Source organism: Esox lucius, chromosome 8 (assembly GCF_011004845.1).
Source record: "Esox lucius isolate fEsoLuc1 chromosome 8, fEsoLuc1.pri, whole genome shotgun sequence".
NCBI lineage: Eukaryota > Metazoa > Chordata > Actinopteri > Esociformes > Esocidae > Esox > Esox lucius.
In genome coordinates this window covers 20,225,852-20,251,195 of record NC_047576.1, presented here as the reverse complement: position 1 = coordinate 20,251,195, position 25,344 = coordinate 20,225,852, and the positions used below count along the sequence as shown (strand labels likewise).

General features: G+C 42.5%; 2 protein-coding genes across 6 annotated transcripts in view; one reads left to right on the top strand and one right to left on the bottom strand.

Moving 5' to 3' along the window:
- Positions 1 to 12,539, bottom strand: part of usp24 (ubiquitin specific peptidase 24) — a 34,745-nt gene extending 22,206 nt beyond the window's left edge. For 2 of the 4 annotated variants that reach the window (XM_029121825.2, XM_029121826.2), the window contains exons 1-9: positions 12,105 to 12,539; positions 8,568 to 8,736; positions 8,328 to 8,395; positions 3,021 to 3,164; positions 2,413 to 2,535; positions 2,277 to 2,312; positions 2,118 to 2,183; positions 1,756 to 1,821; positions 1,592 to 1,666 (exon numbers count right to left, since the gene is read on the bottom strand). In XM_029121825.2, the coding sequence (XP_028977658.1) occupies positions 1,592 to 1,666; positions 1,756 to 1,821; positions 2,118 to 2,183; positions 2,277 to 2,312; positions 2,413 to 2,535; positions 3,021 to 3,164; positions 8,328 to 8,395; positions 8,568 to 8,736; positions 12,105 to 12,383 (1,026 nt within the window). In that variant the 5' untranslated portion in view covers positions 12,384 to 12,539. Of the gene's footprint in view, positions 1 to 1,591; positions 1,667 to 1,755; positions 1,822 to 2,117; positions 2,184 to 2,276; positions 2,313 to 2,412; positions 2,536 to 3,020; positions 3,165 to 4,367; positions 4,452 to 8,327; positions 8,396 to 8,567; positions 8,737 to 12,104 lie in introns of those variants that run through there. The other 2 variants (XM_029121827.2, XM_029121828.2) reach the window with 2 other exon arrangements.
- Positions 12,540 to 12,924: 385 nt separating this feature from the next.
- bloc1s2 (biogenesis of lysosomal organelles complex-1, subunit 2) lies at positions 12,925 to 15,441 on the top strand. Of its 2 annotated transcripts, none has more exons than XM_010872109.4 (5): positions 12,925 to 13,132; positions 13,477 to 13,596; positions 13,694 to 13,813; positions 13,909 to 14,013; positions 14,788 to 15,441. In XM_010872109.4, exons 1-5 carry the CDS (start codon positions 12,964 to 12,966, stop codon positions 14,817 to 14,819), a joined length of 546 nt encoding a protein of 181 aa, XP_010870411.1. In that variant the 5' UTR covers positions 12,925 to 12,963; the 3' UTR covers positions 14,820 to 15,441. The 2 variants fall into 2 exon arrangements, with proteins under 2 accessions (XP_010870411.1, XP_010870412.1); XM_010872110.4 differs by having other exon boundaries at positions 12,926 to 13,132; positions 13,480 to 13,596.
- Positions 15,442 to 25,344: the final 9,903 nt, after the last annotated feature.

Here is a 25,344-nt window from a genome sequence, read left to right as displayed (position 1 = left end):
AAGTATATACATAACATCATAAAATAAAAGTGTATTCAATTTAAGATTTGAAGAAAAAAAAATATATATCAGTGATGTCATAGTCTCACTCTGCACTCAGACTCTGACAGCTAAGATATGTAACTGCTATAGAAGTACGTGTGAAAAGGGGTTGTGCTTATTATGACAGGTGAGGTCATATTAATGCCCCTGGTATTTATTATGTCTGTGTAAATGACCACAGCACCATTTTGCACTGAGGTTCCAACAGAGAGTATGTCTCACAGGACAGGCCAAAACATTATGCGGCATTTCTATGTCACGGCTGGTAGCCAACATGTTTTTTCTCTATTGAAGGCCATTTCTGAGTAGGATAGTCAAGTACCGGAACATTAGTAGCTGTATCCACTAGGGATGTGCATTGGGCCATATTTTACTATCTGAATAGTATGTGTTATCCGAATAGTATTCGGTTAACCGAAGTACATGTTTTTAAAAAACACGATACTTCATGAGGGCTACTACATAATGCGCGAAGGACAGGGTGTTCTCATGTAACATCGGCTCAATGACCATTCGTGACAACAAAAAAAACGACTGCGTGCATAGAGGAGGCAGTGTGTTTGACATGCAAAACTACAGAACTAGAAGACAATATTCATCAACACACAACATTGGGTTATTGTTTGGAAGAGTCTAGAGAAGCTAGTTAGCTAAGCTAGCCAGCTATATGCTATTTGCTCTCAACCGCCTTTCGATTCCGCAGCTTAACTTTACGTAGCGTTTTATAGACAAATATTTTTTTATTAATTCAGTAACATTAATTCAGTAAATATATTCCATCTTCCCTTGAATTAGCCGACTTTCATCCACTTGTTAACAGTTGGATAAGACGTATATATTGCGTCATTCTGACTGACTGGGCCAGACCACACTACCACGACGGATTGTGTAACGTAAACAACAAACACGTGTAAAGGAGCGCATGTTATAAAAACTACTTAAATGTTATACTTTTTTTAAATGTCATGGTATATGGTCATATGTAAACATTTGAGATTGGAATTTAAAATTGTAAAAGTATTTAGAAAAATAACATTAATAGAATACACACACACAAGTATTCGAATACTAAGTACATTTCAGGTATTCGAATATTCGACTATCCATGCCCATCCCTAGTATCCACTTGCCTATCAGTGACAGTCTACTCAGTGGGGAATCTACTCAGCATTGCTGCAACAATGCTGTCCAAAGTAAGTGACAAAGGTGGCTAAAATATACGTAGCTAATATCAGGGGGGACTGCTTAAGCACTTTACATGACATTTTTTCTACTGAAACTATGAGTTTACCAATGAGGTCAAATGTTTATGGGAAAGCAAACAACTACTTCTGTCAAAACTGAATGACTCTGAACACGCCGCTCCATTGCAGAAGTGAGATGCCACTGACATGAGCTGTATCCCTTCTAACCATGATCTTTCGGGGTAGAGCATTGTGGATATATAAATCACATGGGTTGTGGGTATATAGACTGGGGAATTGTCGACACACTGTGGGTACACTGAGTTAGGCACTGTGGGTACATAGAGCAGGTGGTATGGTGGTACCTTGTCTTTCAGATCCTTCTCCTCCAAGTTCTGAACGTAGGTGATCATTTTATGGATGACGGGGTCCAGCATTGGCTGCAAACACATAGCATTTAGTGTCATTTACTGACTAAGAATCCTTAGGATGTACAGGACGCCACGTGAAGGCGGGAAAAAGGCCTCACCTGCACCAGGCTGGAGTTGAGGTACTCCGCACACACAGACAGAGGCTGGACCAGCGCAGACACACACTGCAAGGAGACAGGCCGTTACAGATACATCATTTACGGAGTGGCTGTCTCCCACGGGTGAGGGTTTTGGGGGAGGCAGCTGCAGTCTCAAGTGACAGAGAGAGATTAACATGCTAATGGCGGAGATGGTCTGTGCTTTGGAGGGATCAATGAGAGTGTGGTTCCGGTTAGACCCCTCAAAGGAAGTTTCTCGCACAAGGAGACCTAACAGTGGCCCGACAATGGAGCATTTCACAGAGAAGGGCTTCAGGATGGTGTGTGTGTGGGTGTGTGTGGGGATGTATGCCTGTCCTTACCCCAATCTCAATCTGCTCTGTGTTGAGTTTAGCCTGGATAGCAGTAAACCCTCCCATCTCTCCAAACTTGTGGGATGAAATAAAGAGAAGACCGAACAATCACACCACTTAATTCAGACACTGACAAAACCGACTTATCAGAAGTGGGTGTGGGCCTACCCGATTGACCAGGTCTACCAGCCAGCCGTGAGGTTCCTGTAGAAACCAGAGACACGCACATTTTATCAGTCACATTTAGGTCGAGCTGCAGCTTCTTTATTTTTCCACGTGATCTATAGAGCCACACCCGCCTCACCTTTTGGTAGTTGTTGCTAGGCGACACAGCGAACATGGCTTCTTCTCCAAACACCTCATTCCAGTTCCTCTGACAGGCTTTCATACGGTTCTTAAAGTGGTACTCATTGTCCGGGTTAAAAGCCTAGGAGGCAGAGATACTCATTGTCAGGGTTTAAAGCAGCAATGCAGAGACATTTCTGTGTACTCCATGTAACAGGGGCGTATGTACTAGTTTTGTATTTATTCTATGTACCAGGTGTGGATGTACCCTGTGTACCAGGTCTGTGTGTACCAGGTCTGTGTGTACCAGGTCTGTGTGTACCAGGTCTGTGTGTACCAGGTCTGTGTGTGCACTCTATTTAGGTGTTTGTACTTTACGTATTAAGTGTGTGTATGTACCAGGTTTGTATATACTTTATGTACCAGGTGTGTGTCTGCACCAGCTGTATGTATACTCTATGTACCAGGTGTTTGTACTTTTTGTATCAGATGTGCGTGTGTTCCAGGCCTGTATATACCCTATGTACCAGGTGTGTGTTGGGGGTCTGTTTGTGTGTACCAGGTGTGTATGTACTCTATGTATCAGGTGTGTGCGTGTGTGTATGTAACACATGTGTATGTTCCCACCATAGTCAGTACTCCCATCAAGCCAACTGGAATGGGGTCCTGTTTGACCCTCTCAGCCACCAGTTCCACCAGTAACATCAACATGTTGTAAATTCCTTCATGGATTTCTGTCCCCCACTTATGAACCGCACTGCTGGTCAGGAGCTGAGGAGGAGGGGAGGGGTCAGATACATCTCACCAGGACTGTTCAATAAAGCTTCCGTTCTTGAATATAATCAATTTGAAACGGGTTTCGCATCTCGCACTTTGTGTTAAGTGTTGGCACACACATGCATACAACTGGGAGCTATATACTGTAGATGTCACAGTCGTGCTGTCATCCCAGAACTGACAGTATTCCTGGCATAAAACACAAGGCGGTATAGAAAAAACAAATGCTAACAGAGTTCACATAAGTACGAACAACTTACCTAAGAATCTGGTAGCTAAATGCCAAAAGAGGCCACTCGTCATGTAGCATTAATCTAACTTCAATGGTCACACCAGCTACAAAATTAAAACAAATACAGCTAGCAGCAGCAAACCGTAATTGTTAATGCTTGCGGACGTTAACAGCAAAAGTGAATGAAAGATTGTGCAAATAAAAGTTCTAATGGTACATGGAGCCTCTGCAGCTAGAGCAAAGGGCTAGGCTTTGAACAGAGGAGAACAGAGCAGAAAAACAGTAGGAAGCACAGTGAGGGGGGAAATTAAAGACAGCAATGGCAGCTGTAAGAATAACTCATCCACAGCTATGACTTCCCAAACATAGCAGGAAGCTAACACTTATGTTGCCCCTTCTGCCTATCGATACAGTAAATCCAAACACACAGCTGGTGAATATAACACGTCTGGGATGGTTTATAAAACATCTAGCTGACAAATGTTTAGCAGTGAAATGGTAGGAAGTGTAACCTCGTCAGCAAGCTCTTGCCTTCTACCGCTGTGCCCTTTACAAATCAAAACGTGAATGGCTCAGTGTTTTGAGGAACTAATGCATGTGTCACAATGAAAAAATATTTGACAGGTAGAATGAACAAGTTAATCTGCTTAATCTTCTGCTTAAAGTACTGGTAATCCTTACTTCAAGCATTTAAAATGTGCATACATATAGCACCAGTCAAAAGTTTGGACACCTACTCATTCAAGGGTATTTTTTTATTTTTTTTACTTTTTTCCACATTGTAGAATAACAGTGAATACATCAAAACAATGAAATAACACATTTGGAATCACATAGTAACCCAAAATATATTTAAATAATTCAAAATACATTAAAATTTTAGATTCTTCAAAGTAGCCACACTGCATTGATGACAGCTGTGTACACTCTTGGCATTCCCTCAACCAGCTTCATGAGGTAGTCACCTGGAATGCTTTTCAACAGTCTTGAAGGAGGTCCAACTCCCAAACCATCTTAACTGGATTCAGGTCAGATGATTTTGGCCAGATCATCTGATGCAGCACTCCATATATCTCCTTGGTCAAATAGGCCATGCACAGCATCAAGATGTGTTTTGGGGCATTGTCCTGTTGAAAAACAAATGATAGCCCCACTAAGCGCAAACCAGATGGGATGGCATAGCGCTGCAGAATGATGGGGTGGCCATGCTGGTTGAGAGTCCTTTGAATAAAAAATAAATGACCAACCGTGTCACCAGCAAAGCACCCCCACACTATCACACCTCCTCTGCCATGCTTCACAATAGGAACCAAACATGCTCAGATCAGCCCATCTCACAAAGACAGGGCGATTGGAATAAAGAATCTCAAATTTAGACTCAACAAACCCAAGGGCAGATTTCCACCAGTCTAGTGTCCATTTCTCATGTGTCTTGTCCCAAGAAAGTCTCTCTTAATTAGTGTTCTTCAGTAGTCATTTGCAGCAATTCGTCCATAAAGGCCTGATCTCCTCTGAACAGTTGAAGATGAGATGTGTCTGTTAAATGAACTCTGTGAAGCACTTATTGCAATCTTAGAAGTAATACATTTTTGGTTTCTGAGGCAGGTAATTCTAGTTTTTGCAACAGCACTTAAAGAAACGTTCATAGTTCTTGAAATGTTCCTGAATGACTGAACTTCATGTCTTAAAGTAATAATTAGGGATGCACCCATACCAGTATCGGGTATCGGGACAATTCTGAGCTTATGTACTTGTACTCATATAAATATGACTATGCACCGATACCACATCATGGAAACATTAAGTTAAACTCGATGGTTGTGTCGCCTCTGGACACCTAAGAATAGAGTATAGAACTCAGATTGGTAGAGCAGGAAGACGGAGATGTCAGCAATGACACAAGTAAAGCAGAATGAAAGCTCTGCTAAACTGTCAAGAGAAACACTAATTTAACACAAGCAATTTGAGCAAACATCTTTAGACAACACAGTGCAGGGTTCAAGGAGTATGCTAATGCAAGCAGTGCAGACCCACAACAATAGCTAACTTTGCAGCAAACTCTGGAGAAGCAAAATAATATGTCCAGAGACAGCCCGCGGGCAGAAAAAAAAAAGAAAAAGCAGAGGCTCCTGAAGAGTTCATTGGATTTGATGACCAGCAATAATCGGTTGTTATAAATGTGGGATTTATATGGGAGAATACTGCCTTATTAAAGCCGCACCAGTTAGGATCTTCTCAGTAAAAAAACAATTACAAAATGTTTCAATTATTCACCAGTCAGAAAGCAGTTCCGCACTAACGCCGATAGAGAATGAAGTTCATAATAATAATAACAATAATATGAAAAATAGAATTACCTGTTCCAAAAAAAAACAGCGCTAACTCAGAGTTCAACATTATTCTTAGCCTTGCTAATTTTAGCTTAGGGTTCCTGGTTGCTATCTATAGAGAGCTAGTTTAAGTCATTTTCTTCTTTACAGTTTTCTTAGTGTATGATGCAGCAGACAAGGGAGGAATTGGCAGTTTGTCGTTCTGGTCTCTAGCTGCTCCCAATTGCGTTCTAATGCCATATATCAACCAAATTGCATACTACAAGTTCATACTTCGCAGATGAAGTACAAACTGTTTAATGTATGGTAAGCAAGTATGCCAGTCATAAAATTGTTTCTCAACTTTAGACCATTTTGTCACGCACTAACAACACCCCAACTTTGAATATGTCACTAGACACTACTAAGCATTGTGTTAAACTGACTAACGTTTCTTATGAAGTTTACTTCCACCACAAATAGCATCTATGAACTGTATAGCTTTTGCCACTGACCGTTTTAATAGCTTATTAGCCTGAAATAGGCCTACTAGTATCTTACTCCTTGGAAAAGTCAAAAGAATTGAGCGATTGCTAGCGAGACTGAAGACAAACTTTACACTCACAAAGCCATTTTATTTCATGGCACAACAACGTTGGTTTTTCTTTCATTTGTGAATGACATTGATACAATAAGTGAAAAGATGAGAGAATAGTGTCCACAACATGAACACAGTCCACAACAAGTTTACAGGGGACAAAACTTTTGTTTTTTACTGAAAATCCTACCAAGTGCAGCTTTGAATACTTGGCATCCGTACTCGGTATCGGCAAGTACCCAAATATAAGTACTCGTAATTGTACTCGGTCTGAATAAAAGTGGTATTGGTGCAGCGCTAAATAATGGACTATTGTTTCTCATTGCTGATTTGAGCTGTTGTTGCTATAAAATGGACTACTACAGTACAGACAATGATGTTCCATATATGAACCCTATCTTGTCACAACACAACGGATTGGCTCCAACGCATTAAGGAAGCAAGAAGCTCCACCAATTAATATTTAACAACGTTAATGGAAATATATTGCAGGTGACCACCTCATGAAGCTGGTTAAGAGAATGCAAATTGTGCAAAGACAACATCAAGGCAACATCAAGGGTGGCTACTTTGAAGTATCTACAACATGAAATGTATTTTGATCTGTTGAACAAGTTTTTGGTTACTACATGAAGTCTTCACTATTATTCTACAATGCGGAAAATGGAGGGGGGAAAACATCACCTTGAAAGAGTAGCTGTCCCCATACTTTAGAATGGTATTGTACACTCACCTAAAGGATTATTAGGAACACCATATTAATACTGTGTTTGACCCCCTTTCGCCTTCAGAACTGCCTTAATTCTACATGGCATTGATTCAACAAGGTGCTGAAAGCATTCTTTAGAAATGTTGGCCCATATTGATAGGATAGCATCTTGCAGTTGATGGAGATTTGTGGGATGCACATCCAGGGCACGAAGCTCCCGTTCCACCACATCCCAAAGATGCTCTATTGGGTTGAGATCTGGTGACTGTGGGGGCCATTTCAGTACAGTGAACTCATTGTCATGTTCAAGAAACCAATTTGAAATGATTCGAGCTTTGTGACATGGTGCATCATCCTGCTGGAAGTAGCCATCAGAGAATGGGTATGTGGTGGTCATAAAGGGATGGACATGGTCAGAAACAATGCTCAGGTAGGCCGTGGCATTTAAACAATGCCCAATTGGCACTAAGGGGCCTAAAGTGTGCCAAGAAAACATCCCCCACACCATTACACCACCACCACCAGCCTGCACAGTGGTAACAAGGCAAGATGGATCCATGTTCTCATTCTGTTTACGCCAAATTCTGACTCTACCATCTGAATGTCTCAACAGAAATCGAGACTCATCAGACCAGGCAACATTCTTCCAGTCTTCAACTGTCCAATTTTGGTGAGCTCGTGCAAATTGTAGCCTCTTTTTCCTATTTGTAGTGGAGATGAGTGGTACCTGGTGGGGTCTTCTGCTGTTGTAGCCCATCCGCCTCAAGGCTGTGCGTGTTGTGGCTTCACAAATGCTTTGCTGCATACCTCGGTTGTAACGAGTGGTTATTTCAGTCACAGTTGCTCTTCTATCAGCTTGAATCAGTCAGCCCATTCTCCTCCGACCTCTAGCATCAACAAGGCATTTTCGCCCACAGGACTGCCGCATACTGGATGTTTTTCCCTTTTCACACCATTCTTTGTAAACCCTAGAAATGGTTGTGCGTGAAAATCCCAGTAACTGAGCAGATTGTGAAATACTCAGACCGGCCCGTCTGGCACCAACAACCATGCCACGCTCAAAATTTCTTAAATCACCTTTCTTTCCCATTCTGACATTCAGTTTGGAGTTCAGGAGATTGTCTTGACCAGGACCACACCCCTAAATGCATTGAAGCAACTGCCATGTGATTGGTTGATTAGATAATTGCATTAATGAGAAATTGAACAGGTGTTCCTAATAATCCTTTAGGTGAGTGTATATTAAAATGCATAATTAACTAGTATCAACAGTATTGACAACCCATCCAATGGCTACTTTTTCACTCACCTTCTTGAAAGCCTCATGCATACATCTGTCCATAAACCTTTTACAGTTCTCATCTGCATCTGCCAGGCCTGTCAGACAGAGAAAGACAGACAGAGAGTGCATGTGAGAACAGAGTAGGCAAGACAGAGAAAAGAAACAGAAAAATCTATATCTGTGTGAAAAGGCAAAAACCCACACAACAACAATTCTCACTTAAACTGTTCCCCTCCATCCAAGCCTTCCCCCCTCCATCCCTCTTACCATGCTTGGCCAGGCAGGTGGCTGCCACCAGACATTTGCCCAGAGACTCCTCTCTCTTGTAGGGGATGGACCAGTGGTCAGTGAACACTCTGCTCTCCAGTTCATACAGGTTAGTGGTGGGGAACTCCATGCTGCTCCCAGAACAGTTCCCATTCTCATCATTACTCCTCTGAAACACAGACAGTTGAGTTATACTGCAGCCTGCCAATTATGCTCTACGTCAGCACTGTCACAGCCACAGGTTGAGCAACAGTTGAGAGTATGTTTGTGTAATAACTCCTCAGCAGATGTCAGCATTGTCAGCAGATCATGTACTTCATTCTAACATGACAGACTGAAGGGGATTTGGGGAGTGGAGGTGGAGAAAGAATGTATAGGGAAAGGTGGAGAGGGGAGGATCTGGACTGAAGCAGTGATAGACATGAGCCTTTCTCTAAGGTCCAAAGGTCATCAGGCAAACATTCCACTGCTGGGGAGCCCCTATGTACCAGAAACCTCTGAGCGGCACCGTCCAATCAGAGACAATAACGGTATTAGTTAGAGACACAAGCTGCCAGTTTCCCAGACAGCTCAAGGGGACGAATCCATAAAGCGTTTAAAAGTCCTGATCTGGGATCAGCACCCAAATTGTCCATATAAATAATGTTCAATTATCACAACGGATTCTAGAGAAAATATAATACTACTTAAAAGGCTTTGTGGATATGGGCTTTGAACCAGAGTTTGTAGGTGAATCTCCACTGAATAGGTGTTCTAGTCTAGAAATGGGTTGTGGGAAAACTGAGCCAAACATAATGTTTCAGCTGAAAAACATTCAGTCAAACAGAGTTGCTTTTTTTGGGGGGGGGCCCTAGCTCCCCTAACTGTTTCACAAAAGGTTTTGCAATCTAACCCTTTGGTAAGCCATAATGACTAGCATAAAGCACTATTGGCCCAAAGGCCCCATAGCCGGTTCCACACAGTAACAATAACAGAACCAGTGATGTTTTCCTGAACTAGGAGAAGCCAGGGGAACTGGGTAGGGAGGTCTGGAGCTCTTGGATTCTCTCAGGAGGACAGGGTGTGGTGTGTTGTTTGGTGTGTCTGACTCTTTCCAGTGTATGTGTGTGTGTTTTGTAATCAGAGTATGTTGCACTGTTCGTGGGGGTGCATCAGTGTGTGTTGCAGATGGGGCGGCTAGGTAACTGAGCCCCCAGTACATCTGACAAATGAGACAGCAGAGCTGTGTGAGTGTGTTTGTCCAGAGCTATATTTAGGACGAGAACGCAGGGCTACAGACCTGTGACATGCCTCCCAAGGCACAAACAGCAGAGATGCACTACAAACTGAAAGGAGGAAGATGGAGGGGAGGCATGCGAAGGGAGAGGAATGGTGTGTGAATGTGAAAATAGGACCTGGACAGACACATGCTTTCAAAATCAAAACAAGGCTGCTCTGATGTCACACTGCCAACAGTTCCTGGGAAATCTTGGAAAACGCAACGCAGTGTCATACTGAATGCAATACCTGTTTCATGTGGCTTCTTAGGGACTGTTTGTCTTTTGAACTGCTTGAGATCATAGTAATGAACATCTGACATGATCTGTGGAGTGTATAGAATAAAGATGGTGACCTCATCCTAGTTAGATACAAGACTGGTGACCACTACATTAGGACTCCACTGCCCTTTATTGCGCTTTCCCAAGCTTTGCCCACCTCACTACAGGAAAGCTCCCTGGTCTCCTCCTCAAAACCCATTAGATGAGATTGCCAGAAATCCCTCCCCTCCGAGCTTCTCCTTCAATAGGTGTTGAGAAGGAAAGACACGAGGAGTACGGCATTGAAAATCTCCAATAATGTACAGTGGAGAGTCCCCTTCTTAATCTCCACTGAACTCAGGGAAAATGCATAAACGTGACATATGGGAGACTCATTCCACTCACACACAACCTCTCATGTCTTGTAGTGTGTTGTAGTGAAATCCAAATGTTTTTGTGTGCATTCCAAACCCCTCTTGAGGTCATGGATAAGAAATTAATTATGGCTTCCCAGGAGCAATAAGGACTAATAGCCTAGCTCAAGGGCAGGTCAACAGGTCACCTCATCAGCTCTGGGATTTGAACCAGCAACCTTTCTGTTACTGGCCCAGAGCTCTCAAAACAACAGTAGCCTACCAGTCACCCAACCAATGGGTAAGTGAAAGCAATTACCACTAACCCTCACAAAGCCAATACGTTCACATCCATAAAGATGGAGCTAAGAGTAAGTTGCATAGAATTATTGTCGTTCCTGCATCTTCCATACTGATTTTCGATTGCAACAAAAGTGTATTTGCAATTAAGTTACTCTAGGGCAACTGTGGCTTCATAGCTAAGACTGAGAACAGACAGAGCAGCAGCCCAATCAGCACTCCGGCAGGTGGCATCCAGAGCAGTGTAAGTGACTTGCTTATTAAATGATTGGCAGCTGCCCTCCAGCTAAGGTCACATTAAAATGATATATCAAACAACCAGATCAAATGACAGGTTAGAATACAGTGAGATTACAGCACAATGTATAGTGAATCAAACCATTAGATACAAAGATATAGCGACGAAATGAGAGTCATAAATACATGCAGAAATATCCAATTGTTTAAGGAACCATTTTTCTAACTTTGGCATATAAAAGCTAGAAACCAAAATAATGTATGTTCACAACAGAATACAGTATAGCTGATAACACTTGATGCTGTCTATCTACAGGACACTAGTAAGAAATCCAGACATGCGGTTCAGACCGGTTAGACCTGAGAGCGAGACATTACGTTGTCACTGGACTACGAACAATATTAAAGAGCTATGATTAAAAAATCTTTAAATCCCAAGATGGCCACATCATCTTAACCATAGCCGATTACGAAATCACATATTCTTACTCCCCATACCAATGTTAGCATACCAATGTTAGCCTGGCTATCTACTATCATCCGTATAGTAGCTCCGGTTTAGCAGGCTCCGTTTACATTTTCCATTTAGCTACATGCAGACAGTTATGTGCATTTCACATTACGAAGGTTTTGAGTCTGCCTAAACCAAAACATTATATTTGTTGCAAACATAAGGATAACTATAGAACAACTCGTTAGTTCGTTGGCAACTAAATTTGAACGCTGCCCTGGTAAAGATCCGCGCATTCCCCATCCCCTCCCCCAGCCCAATACGCTGGGCTAACAAGCTAACTTAACCCACTATGTAGAAGTAGCTAGCAACGACTAGATGTCTGATGTTGGTTAGCGCACGTAGCATGCGGATCATCAAAGTAATGCATTTATTCGGAGCCTTTCGATCAATGTATGCAGCCCCACATTGATTCATCTTATTAGATTACTTGAGCTCACTACAGATTTTCCCTCCCTATTTTGACAGTCCAAGCATGAGCGCAGCGCTCTATGTGGAGTGGAACGTAATAGGCGAGTCAGACTAGATATATCCCTAGACATGGCTGTTTTTTTTATGCTAACTAGCTAGCTTTGCGTTATAGCAAAGACCAGTTTTAATCGAGATTCTGTCAACCTACCTCGCTTTCCACCACATCGTGGTAGGCGGGAGGTGGGTCAAACCCTCCAGTTCCAGTCCGCCCGCTGGTCTCCCCGTCTCCACTAGAGCCAGGGCCCGGTGCAGGGCCACTCTCCATCGGCTCATATCCATACCCAAGTCCGGGGCTTTCGTTGGTCAAAAGCGCCACAGCCTCGTTTATGTCGTTCTTTGCCAGGCGTAGCGCCTTACGTATCGCCACCGCGTCTGGAAAACCCATGCAGAGGAGGGTCGTCATATGCTGCTCCTCTTCTGTTTCCATGGTTAGGTTGTGTGTATCTCAGTCTAGCTAGAAACGGGGTGTAATACCGCACAGCCCTATTACCGTGCATGGCGCCATGTTTACAGCAACACAGGCTGTCACGATGGTTCACCGAACGCTTCTTCCTGCGTAACGTTAGAGCGTCACCACCCTGACCCACCCATTACACTGACAGAGGTCTGAGAAACCGCCTTAGCGCTATTCCCCAAAAAACACATTTAACATTAGTTTATATTCATAATTATTAAATGGTTCTAAAAACACATGCTGTTCTAACACGATTACGGTGTTCATGATACAAATTGAATACAGGCAATCAGCATAGACAGCTCTAAACCGCTAGCATTGGACTTGAAAAATGAATATATATATATATATATATAATTATAAACCAATATAAATAGGACCCCTGGACTGTAGATGCATCGTGACGTTTGATGATGACAACCACAACTACTAACTATAACTTCAGCACCTGTCAAGTAATGGGTGGGGCTCAAATCTGAAGAGGAGGGGAACAGGAGGGGGCCCGGGTATATGTCACGTGAAAATCTTTATCATGTGACTGGGGGTAGGTAAAATGGCGGCTACGGGAGAGGAGGCTGCTGCGATGGACAGCATCTCCAGAGTACCCACGGCCCATCCCACCGTTCTGAGCTTGGGAGGAAAGCCCGAACCCCGAGGAGAGATTGGCGAGATTTCCAGTGATAGCCAAATTGTGCCTACACCTAAAAAGCCCACTAACAGCAGTGAGTAGTTGTAGTTAGCTTTCCAGCTAACTGTAGCTAGTCGACAAACAGATTATGAATTGTAGCAGCTTTTTAAGCTAAATAGGTACCTATTTTTTTACATTTTGGTTATCTTGTTACTGATAGTCGTCTGGTTTAATACCTTGTTGCTATGATGTTGGAATACATTACAATGAAATACTGCAGGTTGAAAGACAATCAAATATCATGTTTGACTTAGGACTGGCAAATTAGTCCACCCCCCTTGATTGAAGTATTTGAGAAATGCAGCCAGCAACACCCTGGCGTGCAGAAATTGATTTGGGATGTTTTTCAGAAATGAAAGTTGTGTAATTGTCTGTGAGTAGGTGATGGTGGTGTGGAGACTGCAGAGGAGGCAGTGGAGCCGGCAGAGCCGGACATCAATGAACTCTGTACTGACATGTTTGATAAAATGGCTATCTTCCTACAAGGAGAACTCACAGGTTTGTCTGCCTGTCTGTCTCTCTACATTGTCTATATACTTCTGGATGGGAATTCAGGATAGTATCAGTCATTGAAATGATAACTGTTTTCTCCCAGGCACCTGTGAGGACTACTGTCTGCTGGAGAACATGAATAAGCTGACCAGTCTCAAGTACATGGAGATGAAGGACATCAGCATCAATATTAGCAGAAACCTGCAGGACCTTAACCACAAATGTATGTTTATTAGCCATAACCTAAAGGGAGGGGGACAGAATTCCCATACAATGTGTTTACAAAAAACACCTTAACTTATTGTGTGTGTGTTTTAGATGCCAGCCTGCAGCCCTACTTAGACCAGATAAATCAGATTGAGGAACAGGTGTCGTCTCTGGAGCAGGCTGCTTACAAACTGGACACATACTCCAAGAAGCTGGGTATGATAAGCAGTTGTTTACATGCACCCCCCCCTCACACAAAGTAGCATGCCTGTGCAGGCAGACCATAGGTCCATATTGCTGGTCTATATTTAAACCAGGGCTGTAAAAGGAGAAGTGCCTCCTGAGTTGCAGGGTGTAATCTTAACGCGCGCGCGCCTGTTTTAGTATCTGCTTTCAGTCTCCATGGATATTTCCATGCTAAAGTGTTCAGCTCAACTTGAACCTTAGGCCTTGGATTTGGGACAGCCTGACAGCGCCCTCTGCTGTCTGTTTACCTAGTAAAGCAGGGATCATCAACTCTTACACTGTGAGGGCAGGATCCTCCTGGTTTTCTGTTCTACCTCATCATTAATTGGACCCACCTGGTGTCTCAGGTCTTAATAGGTCCCTGTTTAGAGGGTTGCAATGGGAAAAAAGGAGTGGAACTGGCTTTGAGGGTTAGAGTTGATGAACCCTGTAATGTGTCCCAAGTAGGCGCTTTATACATACACACACACACCCCTTACTCTTGCATATTATTAAGTGTGAGTCATTTTTTCTTTATTTCTTAACCCTTATTTTACAGTAAGTTGACTGGTAACACATTCTCAGTTACTGCAATGACCTGAGAATAATTATGGTTAACTGCCCTGCTCAGGGATGACAGATTTGTCAACTTGCAAGCTCTGGGATTGAAACTAGCAACATTTTCATTACTTGTAAGATGCTCTAACTGCTAAGCTAACTGCTGCTTCTTGTGTGAAGTGAGTGAGTCCATCTCTGTTTTTACAGAGGCCAAGTTCAAGAAACTGGAGAAGCGCTGAGGAGGATATAAGGAAATGCATCAGAAGCAATGGAAGAAGATGGGTTATTTGAGGAGGCCTGAGGGTTACTGGTTGCCCAGTCTGTAGACTAACCCATGTGATATCTGCTGAAATGTAAAGCAGCTCTATGTCATTCCAGAGACATGAGTCAGCCTGGAGTTGGTTGGAGGGATATCTCAGATGTTAGATGTTAGTGTTGTAATTCTGGTTGGTTCATTAACATTGCATGTTAAGGTGGGCTTTTTGGGGGCTCATTTGTATTTGTGTTCCTACTAGCAAAGCCACTCTGTGACACCCTGTCACAATTCTAATTCACTTGCTTAATTTAGTGAATTTATATGGAATTGTCTCCTTCCCTGGTGCACACTAACATAGTATCGCCACCCTGATTCAGACCGTGACACAGCTACGATGACAACCACGTTCACTTTTCTACTGAAGGACTTTAGCTTCTTTAAATAGCAGACATTTTCTAATTAACTTTATAATACTTTCTTTGTGTGAACATTACTGTCCCTAAATACCATTGCCATATGTGAAATTGTACACCTTCGATTGACAACACATTTGGAAAATAAAATGTCATCATCATCTGGCCAGGAGATGGCAGTGGTGCTCCATATTTGTAAATGCGTTTGTAACATACTGGAGTTAAATTAAATCCACGTTAGGATCTTGATGAACCGTGATGCTAAATACTGCAGACAATCTAATAAACCCTATAACCTGCATTTTTACAAGATAATGTGCAGGGGAGAAAGTACGGGGTACTACCCAAAAAACAACACACCGGAAAATAAGGAATAATAAAAGTGCAAGCGCCTCCACACAGGTTGCCAGTTATGTCGAGATCTGAGTGACTTTAAAAAAAGCGAGTGTTTGGGGTGTCTTTGGCAATACTGTCAGTTACCACAACTGCCCGACTTGATGTTTTGCAATAAGCAATACCCGTATCTGTCACAAGATTTAAATTAGATACTTATGTCAGATTCTGGGACAGAGCTTTCCACAATCAACACAACGCCGACCAAAATCTTTCAGTATAGTTTCAGGCCCTTGAATATATTCCAACATCAATTGAAGCTGTTTTGGCAGGTCGTTGTGGCCCAACGTTAAAATAAGCCAGCAACTTTATGTCGGAATCAGTCCGTGGCAGTGCAATGAGCAGGTTTAGAATGAAAATTCCGTGTACATAAGAGTTTGTGTGTGTGTGTGTGGGGGGGGGGGGGTAGTAAATGCAACCCTCTGCAAATGAAACAAAGTGCGACCTATGAAAACTAAACAAACAGTCGTTGGCTCACATAGTGCGAGTTTACAAATACAGCACCAGCTATATTAATTTGAAATCGCAGAAATCTTAGCGCAAGTAAAATACACCAAATCAAATACATTAACTGGCCCATTGTTGTAATTGTCCCCGGAAACCCAGGCCTAACGATGCCACTATATACATGCCCTGATTTGAACGCAGGTATCAAACATGGGGAACGCGTATACCCAGTAAACGTTTGCACAAGCGGAACACGCAATTCAGCCACGCCTTTCAAGTCCAGTATATAATGGGCATGACTGTACTTCGAAGCCTAAGGAGGGATGGAGTCTCCACTTCGAAGAACGGGGTACCCCTGGAATGTCCTCACCCAGGATGCAATACGCTGGTGGTAACTCGTACGCAGCGACCAAAAAAGCACACTGCTCCACGAGGAATGGTTTGAGGGTAACCCCTTGCCTGTTGACCTACGCCACTGCGGTTCTGTTATCGGTCCTCATCAGCGCATGCGGTGTCAGTTGGAAACACCGTAATATTGAAACTTGATATTGTTAACTTTGACAAGCGAGGTCATGAAGCCCAAAGGACCGTAGGTAGCCTAAACTTTAATAGCTTGCTAATGCAATTCTGCCACAAAATATTGAATTAACAACAATGTAAGCAATAAATCAATTACTGACCTCAGAATATGCCAGATTTTAGTCATTTACTTGATTGCCTACAGATTAGTTTTAATAATGTAATAGCCTAAGGCTGTTCAGGTTGTGCTGTTATGGTTTGCACAACCTTATATGTGATTCACATTAAATGTTCTAGGCTAATGTCCCCCATCTGGACTGTGGACATTAGCCTAGAACATTTAATCCTTCAACATAGCCCTTATGTACTTCCTTTATCAGAAATATACTCTAGTAGGAGTGCTAGAGATGCCCTAGCCAGACGAGACACTTCCAATCTGATGTCCTGATATTGTAGTTTGCGGAAGTTGAAGAATTAGACCTATTATTGTGTTATTGGTAAGAAATAATAATAAAAAAAAGATTATATATACAGCTCCAGAAAAAATAAGAGACCACTGCAAACTTTTGAGTGAGGAACAGAAGCATTCAATTTGCAGTGGTCTCTTAATTTTAACCCTTCTTTCTCTTAATTTTTTCCAGAGGTGTGTGTATAGATTCCCCAAATGTAATAACACAGTTTAGCTTAATTGTATTATTATTTTCACCTGGAATTTGATTTTGTGTAATATCCTAAGGCCTGCATTTTTGATGCTCTAAAACTCCATCAGCCTTCACAGTGTTTCAATAGTCTTTGGAAAACACAGGTTGGAATAAAATGTATTTGCAAAAACAGAGAAACTCAGTGATACAACACAATATTTTCCCAGGGAGCCTACCAAGAACAGCGAAAATCTCTTACTGACTGAGTGTGTAAGTTACTATCCCTTGTTAAATAGAATAGTGGTTCAAGACGCAGACTGCCATACAAAAACCCATGGTCGAGCCTAGTCACAATCGAAACAAATTATGCATTAGGATTTTTTCAGGATCAACGAAAACTTCACTGTCTACAACCTTCACTAGCTACGTTATAGTAAGCCTAAAATAAAACTGTTTGCGGTTATATTGTGACTATTCCTGGTGGATTAGAAGTATGCATCTGTGCCTGCTTTTTGGGGTAATATACAGTAGATCACAACACCTTGCGCTGTAAAAGAGGAGGAGTTTCCACAATTCTCTAATCTTTGCCCTTGACGAAAAAGTCAGTTAACAATACCTGTATTGATAGTTATTGCATCAATGTCATTCACGAATGAAAGAAAAACATATGTTGTTGTGCTATGAAATGAAATATCACTACACAAATTATTTTCACTCGACAAAAAGTTAGTTATCGTCACCTATATTGATAATTAGTGTATCAATGTCATTCAATGAATGACAAAAAAACTAACGTTGTTGTGTCATGAAATTAAATAGCACAAAACAAATGACCCCTCCATGAACTGCCACCTTAACGTGATGGAGGGGTTTGAGTACCCGAGTGACCCTAGGAGCTATGTTGTCTGGGGCTATATGCCCCTGGTAGGGTCTCCCAAGGCAAACAGGTTCTAGGCGACGGGTCAGACTAAGAGCGGTTCAAAACCCCTTAATGATGAGAAACATTTTGAGGTCCGTGACGTCGCCCGGTATGGCGCAGCCGGGGCCTTACCCTGGAGCCAGGCCCGGGGTTGGGGCTCGTACGCGAGCCGGTGCTGGTGTAAGTTTGCTTATAGCTCCCCAGCTCTGCCGCCATGTGTTGGAGTTTACCCCGGTGAACGAGAAGGTCGTTTCCCTGCGCCTACGGGTCGGGGATAGGTCTCTCACTGTTGTTCTCCACCGCCATTGTCGAAGCGGCCGCTCGGAGTTGTGGCCGTAAGGTCTCCGGTGCCTGTCAGCGATCCCCGAACCCGGTGGTGGACAGGCCTGGTTGGCTTGTGGGACTCCTGAGGCAGCTGATGGGTACCGGCAGGCCAAACGGACTGCAGCCCAGGTGGTTGTGGAGGCAAAAACTCGGGGCCTGGGAGGAGTTAGGTGAGGCCATGGAGAAGGACTATCGGCTGGGCTTGAAGAGATTCTGGCAAACCATCCGGCGCCTCAGGAGAGGGAAACAGTGCCCTACCAACGCTGTTTACAGTAGAGGTGGGCAGCTGTTGACCTCAACTGGGGATGTCGTCGGGCGGTGGAAGGAGTACTTCGAGGATCTTCTCAATCCCGCCGTCACGTCTTCCATTGAGGAAGCAGAGGATGAGGGCTCAGAGGTGGATTCGTCCATCACCCAGGCTGAAGTTACAGAGGTAGTCAAGAAACTCCTCGGTGGCAAGGCACCGGGGGTGGATGAGATCCGCCCTGAGGACCTCAAGTATCTGGATGTTGTGGGGCTGTCTTGGTGACACGCCTGTGCAACATCGCGTGGTGGTCGGGGACAGTGCCTCTGGGATGGCAGACCGGGGTGGTGGTCCCTCTTTTTAAGAAGGGGGACCGGAGGGTGTGTTCCAACTACAGGGGAATCACACTTCTCAGCCTCCCCGGGAAAGTCTATGCCAGGGTTCTGGAGAGGAGAATACAGCCGATAGTAGAACCTCGGATTCAGGAGGAACAGTGTGGTTTTCGTCTGGGCCGTGGAACACTGGACCAGCTCTATACCCTCTATGGGGTGTTGGAGGGTTCATGGGAGTTTGCCCAACCAATCCACATGCCCAACCAATCCACAGTCCCTCGTGGCATCCTGTGGAGAGTGCTTCGGGAATATGGGGTCCTGGGTCCTTTGCTAAGGGCTGTCAGGTCCCTGTACAACCGAAGCAGGAGCTTGGTCCGCATTGCCGGCAGTAAGTCAGACTTGTTCCCAGTGCATGTTGGGCTGCCCTTTGTCGCCGGTTTCTAGGTGCAGCCAGGGGCCGGAGGGTGTCAGGTTTGGGGACCACACGATTTCATCTCTGCTCTTTGCGGATGATGTTGTCGTGTTGGCCCCTTCAGCATGCACTGGGACGGTTTGCAGCCGAGTGTGAAGCGGTGGGGATGAGAATCAGTACCTCCAAATCCGAAGCCATGGTCCTCAATTGGAAAAGGGTGGCTTGCCCACTTCAGGTTGGTGGAGAGTGCCTGCCTCAAGTGGAGGAGTTTAAGTATCTAGGGGTCTTGTTCACGAGTGAGGGAAGGATTGAACGGGAGATTGACAGACGGATCGTGCAGCTTCTGCAGTAATGTGGTCGATGTATCGGTCTGTTGTGGTGAAGAAAGAGCAGAGCCGTAAGGCGAAGCTCTTGATTTACCGGTCAATCTACATTCCTACTCTCACCTATGGTCATGAGCCTTGGGTCATGACTGAAAGGACAAGATCCCGGATACAGGCGGCCGAAATGAGCTTTGAAGGGAAGTCTGGGCATCTCTGCTTAGACTGCTGCCACCGCGACCCGGCCCCGGATAAGCGGAAGATGATGACATGACAAAACAAATTATAAATTTGGATTTGTTCAGGATGGAAAAAAACATATCTGATTCTCTCATCTCTTTACTTGAAGAAAAAGTCAAAGATCGTCCCCTGTATTGACAGGTATTACATCAATGTCATTCACCAATGAAAGAAAAAATGTACATTGTTTTGCAATGAAATGAAATAGCTTTGGCAGTGTGATGTTCATCTTCAATCTCGTTAGCAATTGCTCAATTCTTATGACTATTACTACAGTAAGTTAGTGGATACTAGGCCTAATAAGTTGTTTAAAATGGCCAGTGGCAAAAGACATACAGTTCATAGATTAAGAAACGTTAGTCAGTTTAAAACAATGCATAATGTTGTCCAGCAAAATATTTTTAAAACTTAAAAAACTTGGTGTGATGTTAATGCGTGACAAAATTATCCAATGTTGAGACGCTATACCAACACTCGGGACATGTCTAGCTTAGTTGTGTAGTAGTCATAGAAATAGCCTGTCACATGGGAGACCCCAATTTGAATCCAGCGAGGGCAACAACATTCATCCCTTCTAATTATGGACCAGCCAAACTAGGCTTGCCTGATTAGTTTTTTTGTTCTTATATTTAAGGCTACATTATATTTCTCACACACCTAGGCCTAGTTTTTTTTTTATCATGAGTTCCTCAATTTCTGTGTATCAGTGTCAAATTAAACTGTCATTTCAATATGTAAAAAAGAAAAATCCCCAACTTCTGAACGCTCAACTATGTTCTATTTCACTACACAAATGCGATGCAAAAAAAGATGTTCTGTTACCTAAAACCATCAATATTTCCCTGTAACATGCACAATACCCAGCACATGTTGACAAAAAATTAAAGATGCATTCTTGTAAAATTAGTTGTAAAACTAGGGCTGTTGAACTAAAATGGGACTCCAAAAATTGCAAATTATGTCATGTTTATGTCATGTGACATTTGACCCATGTCATCAAAACCAGTTACTCTCAACCTTGCAATTTCATGTGGTATGAAAGTGGTTCCACTCATGAATTACGCACATTTAAACAACATATTACACTTCTAGAACAAAATTATAGGTTAAAAAATAGTTTGCTATTCGCTAAAGTCCTGGAATGAATCTTTAAGGTCTGGTCTTAATTGTTATTTTCCAGGGAGAGAAGGGGTATTGGTTCAGAAAAGGTCACATGAAAACATATTTGGCTTATGGGCCATCCATTTTAATTTCAGAGACATCTGACTTTCTCCAGGTATTTCTCATTATACTTACACAAGTATGAAAGATCAAACATATCCCTCCAAAATAACAGACCGCACCCTCCCTGCCTTACCTATAACACCTTGTAATGAGCAGTCCTGGTGAAGGCAGAAGCATTCATGTCAGGCTTCAACCTTTGCAGGAACACAACCTCTTGTAACTGGGTGTGGTTGGCAACTATAATCCTGCCTACTAGGATGAACAAGGGGAGCAGAAGCATGACACAGACCGATACACACAAGGCATACATGTATATAGTGAGGAAGCCGTTGGAAGCCATGTTGATGTCCCATGTGCAAGGTCATGGTCTGGATCACAAACCCGTCATGGAAGTCATTATCATTTGTTTCTGGTTGGTGCTTTTATTAATTCCAGAAATCAACATAATTTAGATCAAAAACTTTACAGTGACTGTTTTCTGTGACAGAAGCAGGAGGAATATATCTAAGTGGAGAGTGTAAGATGACCGAAAAACAGGTGGTGATGGAGAGTTCCAAGGTAAGAGGTAATTATGTTTTTTAGAAAAGCATTCTTGTGTCACTCACACAGTGCGGATTGCTGAGCATTCAATTGGCTGTTTTCGACTGTCAGTAAAGACGCAGGTGGTGTGTTTGTTGAGCCCGATTAAGAAAATGTTATTATAAATTATACAAATTGGTGATCTGTAAAAATTTACATTATTATCTCATTATCAAACCTGGGGTTGAAGCCGTTCTCCCTCCGCTTAACTCCACAGACAGGTGCAGATTCGTGCTCCCAATTCTTCACATATATAAGGTTTTAACTTTCTTTCCAGTCTAAACGTAATATAATGAAATAATTGGTACTGTCTGCTGTATCTTACTTAAAGGAACCATATGTAGGATTGTGGCCAAAACTGGTACTGCAATCACTTTAAAAATACTGTAGAGCGGTGTATCCCCTCCCCCTGACTCAAGGTTGCCTGACAAGCTGCAGGATTCAGCAGAAACGTAGGCTGCTTCTACGAGCTTCCAATGGCAAGTGACGAAGAGTCGTACACAGCAAGTTTTTTTTCTGTTAATTATGTTTATGCTTAATTAACAGAGAGATATTTTGCGAAGTAATTATGTATTGCAAAAATTTACTAATTGTCATTGGTCAAATATAATCGTAAAGATGTATGCTCGTATGTGACAGTACATTGTTAGAACAGTAGTTGTTAGTCTAACTTGTAACATTAGGTATCTGTCATTAACGTAAGTACATGCACAAGCCTATGTCACTATGTGTAACCGATATCAAAGATACAGCTATTCATTTAGCTGACGCTATAAGCGAAAGTGTGCAGCTGTATTTTTTTACTTACCCTGCAGAACACGTCCACAACGCTAAAATATGTGATGTGAAAGATTACATGACATTCTACTATTTTTGGCTGTAGAACTTGCATGAAAAACAAGTAGGCATAAAACGTTCCAAGTGGGCCAAATTTTTTTAACATCATTGGCTACACTGTGGTTTTCATTAGTGTTATGGACATTAGAAAATGTTATTTTACCTTGGAATTGCGCCTAGTGCTTCCAAACCAACACTAACATAGTGTATAGCCCAAAAGGTAGAGAATGTTTATTTTGAGTAAGGCTTCTGTTTCAATTACGTTTCAAATTGCCATAATGGGCGTGCTAATGTTGTTTTCCTCAGCGTCTCAGCATAAGGACATTGCTAATATTAGCATACGTCCATATGAGCTAACGTAACGTTACTTTGCACGAACATGCATAACTTTGTTCGACTGTCATGAATATATGAAATGTCCATTGACATCAAGTACAAGTTAGTCAAACATAGATTAATCTTACCTGTCCAGGAGAAAATTAGCAACGTTGGCGTCTGTCTTCAAATTCTTCTCCGTTTTCAGCCGTCTCCATCTTTCAAAGGCATCTCCTATACAAATTCTTGTTTTATTTCGGACTTTCTCATGACGTATTTCGGAATTATAACGAGGTCTTTTAGATTTCATAACGTTAGACATTATTTATCCGACTAGAGTTAGGGTAGGTTAGAGCAGAGCTGGCAACCCGGATCCTGAAACACTACTGACTTCGTGATTGGTAGATAGGTAGAGGGTGGCGCAACAGGCCAAAACACAACATGACAACATCAGTTGAGGGCTGCAACTCTCACTTTTAAATGACAATATCCTGGCCAGACTACAGTTGTCAGTGATATAAGTATTTGAAATGAACATGATTTCTTAATGTCTAGTGACACATCAGGGCCATTTTATGATTAATTGAAATAGATTTCTTACATACGGTTCCTTTAATAATATGTTTTATTCTTCTAGTTTAAATTATTGAATTAGCTGAACAAGCATCTATTTAGTTGTGTGCTAAGCCAATGCTTGAATTACTACTAATCTCAGACATGTTTTCTGAATGACAGATTATTAGAAGATAAAACTACAAATGTAAAAGTACTAATTGTACAAATCATTTGGCATAGTTTAGATGTTCAAAGAGAAATGTTTTGCCCCTTTCAAAAGTGAATCAGCTGAGGGTGGGAAAAGGGAACTAGAAGTAACAGGCCGCAACACATTATTTAGATGTTTCTTTATATAAGGACTATCAAAAATAGTTGTGTGAATTTGTAATTTGAGCTGTTATTATTCGTGTGAGTCATTGATGGAACATCAGAATCGCACTTATAAGCGCTCTGAATGATGGTGCAATAAGACACAGCTGAGATAGGCTTCATAAGCATTCTGATTGAATTGTTTCAATTTGAATGCTTACCTGCCAAACGCATCTTTACCAATATCCAGAGACACACACTCTAACTAACCACACGCATGTGCCCGAACCAACCCTACCCAACCACCCTAATTAATTCAAAGTTTATTTATAAATTGCACCGAATAACAGTGTCATTTATAACAATTAAGTTCCTATTACATGGCATACGACATCTATGTAGAAAGAATTAAGAAATATATAAACTAATAAATATAGCAATTATATACACTCAACTAAAGGATTATTAGGAACACCTGTTCAATTTCTCATTAATGCAATTATCTAATTAACCAATCACATAGCAGTTGCTTCAATGCATTTAGGGGTGTGGTCCTGGTCAAGACAATCTCCTGAACTCCAAACTGAATGTCAGAATGGGAAAGAAAGGTGATTTAAGCAATTTTGAGCGTGGCATGGTTGTTGGTGCCAGACGGGCCGGTCTGAATATTTCACAATCTGCTCAGTTACTGGGATTTTCACGCACAACCATTTCTAGGGTTTACAAAGAATGGTGTGAAAAGGGAAAAACATCCAGTATGCGGCAGTCCTGTGGGCGAAAATGCCTTGTTGATGCTAGAGGTCAGAGGAGAATGGGCCGACTGATTCAAGCTGATAGAAGAGCAACTTTGACTGAAATAACCACTTGTTACAACCGAGGTATGCAGCAAAGCATTTGTGAAGCCACAACACGCAAAACCTTGAGGCGGATGGGCTACAACAGCAGAAGACCCCACCGGGTACCACTCATCTCCACTACAAATAGGAAAAAGGGGTTACAATTTACACGAGCTCACCAAAATTGGACAGTTGAAGACTGGAAGAATGTTGCCTGGTCTGATGAGTCTCGATTTCTGTTGAGACATTCAGATGGTAGAGTCAGAATTTGGCATAAACAAAATGAGAACATGGATCCATCATGCCTTGTTACCACTGTGCAGGCTGGTGGTGGTGGTGTAATGGTGTGGGGGTTGTTTTCTTGGCACACTTTAGGCCCCTTAGTGCCAATTGGGCATCGTTTAAATGCCACGGCCTACCTGAGCATTGTTTCTGACCATGTCCATCCCTTTATGACCACCATGTACCCATTCTCTGATGGCTACTTCCAACAGGATAATGCACCATGTCACAAAGCTCGAATCATTTCAAATTGGTTTCTTGAACATGACAATGAGTTCAAGGTACTGAAATGGCCCCCACAATCACCAGAGCTCAACCCAATAGAGTATCTTTGGGATGTGGTGGAACGGGTGCTTCGTGCCCTGGA